At 36.5% G+C, this 10,000-nt stretch overlaps 3 protein-coding genes across 6 annotated transcripts in view; 1 reads left to right on the top strand and 2 right to left on the bottom strand.

Moving 5' to 3' along the window:
- Positions 1 to 769, bottom strand: part of LOC103982937 (uncharacterized) — a 2,283-nt gene extending 1,514 nt beyond the window's left edge. For 2 of the 3 annotated variants that reach the window (XM_009400037.3, XM_009400038.3), the window contains exons 1-2: positions 634 to 769; positions 1 to 135 (exon numbers count right to left, since the gene is read on the bottom strand). The exon at positions 1 to 135 is cut by the window's left edge. In XM_009400037.3, the coding sequence (XP_009398312.2) occupies positions 1 to 18 (18 nt within the window). In that variant the 5' untranslated portion in view covers positions 19 to 135; positions 634 to 769. The other variant, XM_065177045.1, reaches the window with a different exon arrangement.
- A 1,547-nt stretch (positions 770 to 2,316) lies between these two features.
- Positions 2,317 to 8,195, top strand: LOC135664721 (xylulose kinase 2-like). The gene is made up of 11 exons (XM_065177039.1): positions 2,317 to 2,484; positions 3,259 to 3,910; positions 3,990 to 4,078; positions 4,594 to 4,658; positions 5,021 to 5,076; positions 5,185 to 5,305; positions 5,396 to 5,470; positions 5,955 to 6,008; positions 6,121 to 6,209; positions 6,291 to 6,465; positions 7,815 to 8,195. Exons 1-11 carry the CDS (start codon positions 2,429 to 2,431, stop codon positions 8,045 to 8,047), a joined length of 1,665 nt encoding a protein of 554 aa, XP_065033111.1. The 5' UTR covers positions 2,317 to 2,428; the 3' UTR covers positions 8,048 to 8,195.
- Positions 8,196 to 8,934: 739 nt separating this feature from the next.
- The window catches only part of LOC135672598 (transcription factor bHLH18-like), a 2,316-nt gene continuing 1,250 nt past the window's right edge, over positions 8,935 to 10,000 (bottom strand). For both annotated transcript variants that reach the window (XM_065181090.1, XM_065181089.1), the window contains exons 4-5: positions 9,549 to 9,926; positions 8,935 to 9,469 (exon numbers count right to left, since the gene is read on the bottom strand). In XM_065181090.1, the coding sequence (XP_065037162.1) occupies positions 9,404 to 9,469; positions 9,549 to 9,926 (444 nt within the window). In that variant the 3' untranslated portion in view covers positions 8,935 to 9,403. The remainder of the gene's footprint in view (positions 9,470 to 9,548; positions 9,927 to 10,000) is intronic.

Raw genomic sequence — 10,000 nt, 5'->3', positions numbered from 1 at the left:
AGATGCCTGCCTCATCATGGTGCTGATCTCCCAAAACAGCTCCCGGGAGTTCTATAGGCTGTCCAATTAAAGGATTGACCAACCACAAAGAGCTAAACACTTCAGTACCTGAGGAGTCACCCCCTGTATCTGAACCTAAATAAACCAAAAGAAAAATCAAGAACAAGAATCACCCAGGTCAATAGCTCCTGATACATCTCAAGCTAATTAATCTAACCAAGGAAAATCACCCTTTTTTTTTTCCTTGCAAAAGGAATATAATCCTAATGATATAAATGATAAAAGCAAGCTAAAAGAAAAAAGAAAGCAAGATTCCAACTTGCGAGAGACAAATAGAGTGGAAGAGAAGGGAACCCAAGCAGGAGCCTATCCTTATTTCAACCGTACCCACCACCTTCATCCAATCGCACTCCCCGAGCAACATATCCACATATAAACAAAGAAAAGAAAGAAATATTACATCTTTTTCATGTATATAATCCAAATCATTTCCTAAAAAATTCCAAGAAGAAGCTCATAATAACAGGAGAAAGAAACAAAGACGACGGAAGAAAACAATCTAAAGAGGAAGCACCTCGATCAAAGGTGCACTGATATCTGAGGAGATGAGGGTAAGATCGGGAGCTACAATACCTGGAGCAGGGATTCTTCTCTTCTCTTACTAGTCTCCCTTCAACCATACGGTGATGCAGAGAGGTGGGAGAGGGGCAGAGAGCTTCCTGCTACGGTGGATTACCAGCAGAAATAGAGAGAGAGAGAGAGCGAGAGAGGTGATCGACAAAAGCCTTTCTCATGGAAGACGGAATCGGGGCCCACATGGGCCCACTGTTTCACCAAATCACAAGCTAGGTAGTTTCAACTGTGAACACCAACCGGTCGCATTAGTACTTCTAAATTTTGTATATTAACCCTCTCTCTCTCTCTCTCTATAGAATGTTGAGTTCATTTCATCTGCAAAATATAGGCTTATTATTGGATTTAGCCCAACCAATTTGGATAATGTGGCTTAGGTGAAGTTGGCACTACATCCACCTACTCTTTAACAAATCAAACAAGATCATCAATTTGGATTGGGTTATGCATTTGAATTGCAGAAATTGGAACTTGAGACAAGAACAAGGTATGAGGGCCAACTAAGAACATGTGGCCTTTGTTTATGCACACACTTGCACATATTCAAGAACAAATTAAGGAAGAAATAAATAATAATGCCTCATGTTGTGTTATTTTACCAAAATGGTTGAAAAGCTTGTGTTATTTAAGATGAATAAATTATAATCTATTGTCCATAAATTCCTCCAATGCTAATATATGGTATGATCACCAATAACTTTACAATATTTACAATAATAATAATAACTTTATTTTTATTATTATTAATTATATTATTAATTTAAGCATAAAAATATTATTGAGAGATAATTATTATTTTCTATAAAAGATAATTAACAATAAAATATAATTTTTATTTTGTTCATATTTGGGGAGAAAAAGCTCCAAATACTTTTAATTATAATTCTTGCCCCACTTAATGGGTGAGTAATGAAATAGTTTGGTTTTGCTTTAAAAAAATATGTATATTATTGATAATATGAATATTTATTTATTAATCAATTTACCTAAAAATCCTTAAACTGATAATAAAATATGAATATTATTGATATATAATAACTTCGATTTGCTTATAGTTGTTGAAGAGCAACCATCGCAAATAGAGGATTTTAGGCAAGAAAAATAGATGATAAATTGAAATATGAATTAATTAGTACCATCTCATTACCCTAAGTGGTACAAATAAATTATTTTTATTTTGAAATATATTATTGATATTTTTTATTTTTGGACTCTCTCTCTCTCTCTCATATCTCCAAATTAATCTGCTTCCAATTTTTCCTTTATCTTAAAATCCTTCCACCCTAATCTTTCCTTTTCTCCACTCGTGATCTTATTAGAGATAGGTGCTCCATATCACGATTTGGTGCAGTTGGCCCCATTTGATTTCTTCAATCATTAGGCAGGTAGCTGATTGGGTAATCAAACTTCGGCACCAAAACTGTTGCTCGGAGAAGTTTACGCCTCCAGAATTGCGTTTTCTTTCACCAATTTTCATCAGTTCTTACCCGTGGGTAAGACAAACGATTGGAGATCTTGACGGGGCCCACTAAAACTATCAATTTGTACTCGTGCCGTGTGAGTAAGGTGAAAGACGGGTAGAAACGTTGCGCTTCTTGTCCTTTTTTTTCACTCCCGAAACGTTCCCCAAATCCCAAATCTTATCCAATTCTAATTAATATTTTACCGTTTCGAAATATCTACGTTTGCTCGATAAAATTCACCCCACAATCCATCGGGTCTCCTACCTTTACCCCATCTCTCTTCCTCACGCACACATTTGCTTCCATCATCGAAAGATCGAGAAGGCTTCGCCATGGCTGGTTTGCTCCCAAGCGACGCCCTTTTCCTCGGATTCGACAGCTCAACCCAGTATGTGCCTTCTTCCACATCCGTCTCTGACATTTTCCAGAAAGTCTTTGTTTTGAATCTGTAGGATTGTCGTAAAGTTGAAATCTTTCGTGCTTATTTGCTGTGAATTTAGTCATGTGGTTACCTAATCAAAGTTTCGAATGGAATGCTCAGTGCTCGCGTTCGGGATTTAGGATTTTGTTCCGATGACGTCCCGCCTGGAATTAGGGCTTTCGCGTTTGATGTTCTTTGGGATGGAAGTAAGGGGATCTAATTAATGTTTGGTTTTCCTATAATGAGATTATCTGGTATTTTCAGAAAAGGTGATATTTTGATACCCAAATCTTGGATCTTGAGAAGGCTTGCTACTCGTTTGCAGTATGTCCAAGAGGTCTTAGTCACGAAACCGATTGAGATATTCAATGTACTTATACCTCAACCGCCTGTGGAACTTTTTTAAGATCGGGTTATCAGGAGTATATTGTATTCTTATTGAATTAGTAGTCGAGAGATGCTGATCATGAAACTGAGTCAAGTACTTAATCTATTCTTACCAAGATTGTAATGCGTTGTGTTGTTTGTGATTTTCTAATGAACTAATGACTTTAGAAACTCTTTGAATATTGGAGGTGGAATGTTTTATTTTCCTGTTATCTTTGTTTAAGTTAGAAATAAAATTGATGATTATCAAGTTCCAAGGAACTAATTCATGTTTTTTTCAGAATTTACTATTTTGTTCTTGTAATAGTTTCCCTTTCCGAATAGTCTAAGTCATTGCCAAAAAAATCAATTCAGGTCACTTAAGGCTACCGTGTTGGATGGCAACCTTGTTATTGTCGATTCGGAGAGTGTGCATTTTGATACTGAACTGCCACACTATAGGACCAAAGATGGGGTATACAGGGACCCTTCTGGAAATGGTAGGATTGTTTCTCCTACCTTGATGTGGGTGGAGGCTCTGGATGTCTTACTTGAGAAACTGAAATCAAAAGTGGACTATGGTAAAGTAGTGGCTATATCAGGGAGTGGACAACAGCATGGAAGTGTGTACTGGAACAAGCATGGTAAAGCCATATTAACTTCTTTGGATCCTAAGAAGCCATTGCGGAGTCAACTGGAAGATGCTTTTTCGGTGAGGGAGTCACCCATATGGATGGATAGTAGTACTACATCACAGTGCAGAGAACTAGAGAAAGCTGTTGGTGGTGCTTTAGAGTTATCAAAACTTACAGGATCTCGTGCTTATGAGAGATATACTGGGCCTCAGATACGCAAGATATATCAAACACAACCAGATGTTTATAATGACACAGAGAGAATCTCTCTTGTTAGTTCTTTTATTGCTTCCATTCTAATTGGAAACTATGCTAGTATTGATGAAACTGACGGAGCAGGGATGAATTTGATGGATATCAAACAGCGTGTCTGGTCAAAGACTATTTTGGAGGTTTTTTCTATTAATATTAGTCTCTGTTTTTAAAATGAGACAATTATAACTGTAACAACTGATAATACCTTGTTGGTAGGCTACAGCACCAGGTTTGGAGGAAAAGCTTGGACACTTGGCACCTGCTCATGCGGTTGCTGGTTTGATATCTTCATACTTTGTTGAGAGGTAATTGCTGGTTTGATATATTCATATCTGAGAGGTAATCTCATTGGTCTGATTAATTTTGTATTTGTGTAGATTCATACTTGGGATGTTGTCATTGTTCATCTGCTTTCAGTTGAACTGTAATGTTTTTACGATTTTTATATGCCCTATGTCAAATTGAAGGATGGAAGTTACAAATGGTGGCTTGTAATATTTCTGGCTTTACCTTCTATCTGCTCTGCATCAATATCAGTAATTGAGATTGGTTGAGGACACTCACCAGTTTGAGTTAGAACTATCATTTTTCTGTTATGCCTAATAAATTAGCTTCAGATATGAATTTATTAAATTCATCTTAGAGTTTGGAATTTTTTATTTTAAAAAATGTTAATGTATGGTTAATTTTATTTGCCAATTTTTTCTTTAAATATAGTTCTTCACATCTTTCCTTGCCACAAGTTGTTCTGAACGATAAATTTGCAAGAGTCGATATCAACCAGAATTCTGCCATTTATTAATTGCACTGAACTTTGCAGGTTCCACTTTCAAAAGAGTTGTTTAGTTATTCAGTGGTCCGGAGACAATCCAAATAGTCTTGCAGGTGTGTGACTTATCCTATGCTTGCATGTGTCAGTATCACCGACTTCTTAATGCTGCATGGTTATAGTGGTGCATTATGATATATAGATTATTTGCAAAGGACAGTGAGTATCCTCTACAACCCAGTTTGTAGAGATCAGCCTGAATATGTGGCAGTCTTGTAATTTTCCCATTTTTTAAATTGTAATATCTCTTATATCCTTATGGCCACTTTCCTTATTTGATTTCATTTGGAAGTTACACTCACTTCCAAACCAATATGAAGGTGATGTGTCGCTGTATTCTCTACAATCAAGGTTGTATAGGATTTGAAACACATTTAAAACAATTTATCGGTTTAACCTTTTTCTGGGTGCTGCACAGGTTTGACTCTCAATACTCCTGGCGATCTAGCTATTAGTCTTGGAACTAGTGATACAGTAAGTTGCCATTTCTGAATTTTCTCTCGTGGGATGCTACAGAATGCACAGACTAACACAGGATGACTTCTGTTGTCTTTGACTATTTCCTTGCTCCTGGTTGTTTAGGTCTTTGGAATAACTAGTGAGCCTCAGCCCAGTTTAGAAGGACATGTGTTTCCAAACCCTGTTGATCCAAATTGCTATATGGTTATGTTGGTTTATAAAAATGGTTCACTTACCCGAGAAGGTGTTGCTTTTGAGTGTTCACATATTCTTTAATCTGGAAATGCCTCCAAGTTAAATCATAATTAACTTCATGATTTGGACATGGGCACAGATGTGCGTAATCGGTGTGCAGAAAGCTCTTGGGACACTTTCAACAAGTATTTGGAGAGAACACCTTCTTTAAATGGTATTTGCTTATTCTCGGATAATGCTGTTAATTTTATGCTTGTCTTTTGTACTCTTACTTTTGGTTCATTCTCATGGAAGTGGATTGGAGACCTTAGATATTAGGAAAATTATGCTTGAGATTTACATCAATCGATATAGGGCAATTGGCAATGTCGATAAGTTCTACTGATTATGGCATGTTGATAGGATTACTTGCTTTTTTGCAGCACATTTTTCTCTTAAATTCTTTGTTATGATATGCTTATAAGTTATAAATTTAATGTTCATTTTTTCTGGAAGATATCTTACTATCTGAACTACTGCTCTCCTTTAGGAGAACAGAACTATAGACATCACCCTGCTATTTCGAGTTCAATGTGCGTGAACCAGCTTCTGTTTTACATATATCATTTTAATTCTTATGCCTTTTAACATACTAGTGAAAACAAATTTGCATTTTCTGTTGAAATCTTCTTAGCCTTGTTGTTATTGTTTTCTAACAGGCGGAAAATTAGGATTCTACTACAAAGAGCATGAGATTTTGCCTCCCCTCCCAGGTAATTGACAACTTACATCTATTTCCTGCATTATGTAATTTCTTCTGTGGTTCTTTAATTTTCAAATGTAGTTTGTTGAATTGTATTCTGACATGGTATAATATGTATAAAGTTGGATTTCATCGTTATGTGCTCGAAAATGTTGACTCATTAGACAAGACAAAAGTCCTTGAGGTCCAAGAGTTTGATCCTGCATCAGAGGTTGGTAGATATCATAGTAATCTTTGAAAGTCAACAGATAACCTATGGGATGCTAATCTGAATGGCAACTTACTGATGTAGGTGCGTGCAATTATAGAAGGCCAGTTTCTTTCAATGCGAGGTCATGCCGAGAGGTTTGGTATGCCAACTCCTCCAAACAGGATAATAGCAACTGGTGGAGCATCAAAAAATGAGAGTATTCTTAAGTCAATAGCTAGCATTTTTGGTTGCCCAGTCTATACAGTACAACGACCTGGTAAGTAAAAAAAGTTTCTGCTGTACTAATGTTATGCCTATTGCCTGCCTTAGGTAACCTACATTTGTGTTTATGCAATTTTGACATAATTTTTGCTATTTAGTTTGATTTTATGAGTCTTTTGGGTTTCTCTTTCCTATCTCAGCTGTTTATAATTTTACTATATTCGTAAGGATCAAAGAGACTATTACTGTGGGTAGATGTGGCCAAACCAATTAATGGGTAATCAGTAACCCAAGTAGCTTTTGTCAGCCAGGCATAATTAGAACAACCCCAGCTCCTGACACAGAAAACAAGATAGAAGTGCTGAAGATAAATCTTGGCATCAAATATAATTGTTTTATTTAATGACAGGCTGAGAATTGATGCAAATTTGATATGTTTATTTTGTGATTCTGATTACTATTATGTAAGTAATTCGTAGCTAACACTTTAATTATTGGACCTTTTATCAACGATTGTAAATCACTGATATATTTGCTCAAATGTGAAAAAGAAACAGTAGAATGAAATTCCATTCTAAATGTTATGGATCTGTGCCTTTGCTTTTTAGTTAATTACTTAATTTTTGAAAATATAGAATTCTTCCTGTACTTCTCACCTGTTATTTGTAATGCATTTAATATATACTTGTGGAAACCTCTTCAATCCACATGTTTTACACATTTATCTTCCATTGTATGGATTTCAGTTCTGTATGACTAAGCATGCGAATTTCTGTAACTTATGGTAGACCTTTGTGGATGGTGTTTGGATAGCTAAAAGTTGTGAAAGGGTGCGGCATATATCTAAGAGTTATCATGAGACATGCAAGTGATACATCATTCAATCACAATAAAGAAAATGTCACCTTTAAGTTATTAATTCCTAATATGTAGCTTAAAGCATTCTGATGCTAGCAAGCAATTGTTTATGACCTTGCCAATCTTATGTGGTGAAACATTCTTGTCACAATTGTTCATAGGGTTTTTATCAGCTGGACTTTATTATGCAATCAGTCTTTATGATGCCATATTATTTAACTTCAGGACTACAAATATGTCAGGCTGAATTAATATAGAATTATGGAAACTTTCACTTCATTAATTCTCGCTTTTCTTGAAACATCAAGTATCACACAAGAACCATATGAACAAGAGGACAATCTAAACCGACAATGTAATAATTATTTAGTGATTTTACCTTCTTGGCAACTAGGTTGCTAATTCAGGTTGCAGGTCTGTTTTAGTGCCTATTTGCTTTTAGTTTAGTTTTATGTGCAACAAGAATGGTTTTCCTATAAATGAGCTTAATTTTTATCATTTTCTATTGTCTTTTTATGATGAGTAATCTTCTGTCTTGTTCCCCAGATTCTGCTTCCTTGGGAGCAGCTCTAAGGGCTGCTCATGGATGGTTGTGCAACAAGGAAGGTCGATTTGTGCCGATCTCATGTTTGTATGGGGACAAGCTTGACAAAACATCTCTGAGTGCAAAGCTTGCGTTCCCCGCTGGCGATGCTGACCTTCTCTCCAAGTACACCGTGCTGGTCAATAAAAGAATGCAGATTGAGAAAAATCTTGTGGAGAAGTTGGGGCGAAGTTAGTCTGGCCAATGCTAATTTGTAGTTGTAGGTTTCATGGGCATCGTAATAAAGTCGAGGATGGAAGAACAATGTTGGACAGTGTTTAAATAAGTGTACAGAAAATGAACTATTTGAACACAGTTTTGGCAATAACAATTACTAATTTTGATGTTTTTTGTTGTTGCAGAGAAAAAGAATTCAAGTGATTGTTTCATTAGATCAGTGCTTTAGGCACTTATTAGTCTTCATCAGAAATATCTCTGTTCACCAGAAAAATCTCTAGTCTTTATTGGATTTGGTTACCCTACTTAGTATACTATATGGTAGAGATAAATTCTCAGTGTAGAAAACAAAAATAATAATAAAAGATACATTTCAATGACCAGATATAGGAATCATATTATATCTTCTAATAAGGATAAGTGAACTTTACGATAAATCGTTAAAATCTTTACCGGTCTTGAATATTCTTGTCACATTAAAATAAAAAATATTCTTCCCAATAATAGAGTTGTTAAATGTTATTAGAAAGAAAATATTCTTCCTAATAATCGAGCTGTAAAATGTTATAAAAAAAAGACCTTTTTATAAGAGTGGTTAGGCAAGGTTTCATTAAGAGAAATCAAGGAAACTGATGATGAAAAAGACCAGCGGGAAGCTCATTTCGAATGGTTTGCTGACTCTTTCAGTTGGAACAAAGAGAAGAAGGCAATGGTTGCTTCCCTACGACTGCATTCATTGGTTGCTCATCAAAGGATGATCCATGCCCTCATTGTAAGTACTAGTAAAAGTGATCAAACATATGTGTGATCACAGACAAGAAGAAACAAAAGAAATGATTGTTTTTTCCCCTCTATTATTATAGAGAGTTGTTCTTTACAAGATTGTGATCTTTATTTGGATAATTACTACTAGGAATTTTCCTAAGAAGCACAGCTACATGTGACAAGCTGTCATGGTATCTATAAAGTACAAGAAAGCTAGCTGCAGGCAAACAAGAAATATGAAATGAGGATCTGCAACATGGACATTGGAATCACTACAAGTTTTGATCCCCATCAAGCCATCTGCCAGCAGCATTCACAACCAAAATGAAACACCAAAATTGTTGTGCATAACCCCTGCGCTGTGGATAAACACTAAGAGAGAGCTTGTAGAATCAACCATGCAAATAATATACCCGAAGCAAGTTGCAGGAAAGTGCGAGCAGTGGTAATAGAGAATCTTAGAGAGAGATGACTTAGTTTTCTTGACCATAAGAAAGAAGGAGCTCTTCAAGTACTAAACTTGTACAGTACCACCTATTAGTTCTGGCTTTCCGAGTCTACTGACAAGAGAGAACACCACAAACTCCTTTAGTCTCCTCACACATTGACTCTAGGTCAAAGCAGATTTTAGCTTCCTCACAAGATCCTTCGCTGTCATGGAAAATTTCTCTTCTATCTGTTACATCAAGAGAAGTGAACTGGTTGAAGTTTATTGTAGAGATCAAGCTTATAAGAACAGGAAAGATAGGTCTTGCCTGTGCTGTCACTGTAATGTTGATGGAGGAGCCTAGAAATGGCATGACATTGGTGTTGGTTATGGTGAGGTTGAGGTGCTCGATCTCGGACAAGATCTTCACAAGAACTCCTTTGCGGTTCTCACAGTGGATTCTCACGAGCACCATCTTCCCGGAAACCTTTGCTTCGATCTCAGGGAAAGGCTTCTGCCATGGTTGCCCATCGAAGTTCTCATCAGAGGACGAGCCACCATCGTCATCAGCAGAGAGCTGAGCCTTCGTGACGAGGACGACGGACTCGACAGTCCTTTCCATGTTCTGGTCTTCCAGGGCCTTCACCCTTCCTTGAAGCTCTTTGAGGTATCGCACTGCGTCGCCAAGAATTGAAGCTTTGTCTGCCTAGCAAATGGATGAACTGCACTCAGATCTGTCTATATATGCACCGAAAGAATGCAACACAACTCGAATGGTTT

Source organism: Musa acuminata, chromosome BXJ1-4 (genome assembly GCF_036884655.1).
Source record: "Musa acuminata AAA Group cultivar baxijiao chromosome BXJ1-4, Cavendish_Baxijiao_AAA, whole genome shotgun sequence".
Taxonomy (NCBI): domain Eukaryota; kingdom Viridiplantae; phylum Streptophyta; class Magnoliopsida; order Zingiberales; family Musaceae; genus Musa; species Musa acuminata.
This window is presented reverse-complemented; position numbering and strand designations above follow the sequence as displayed.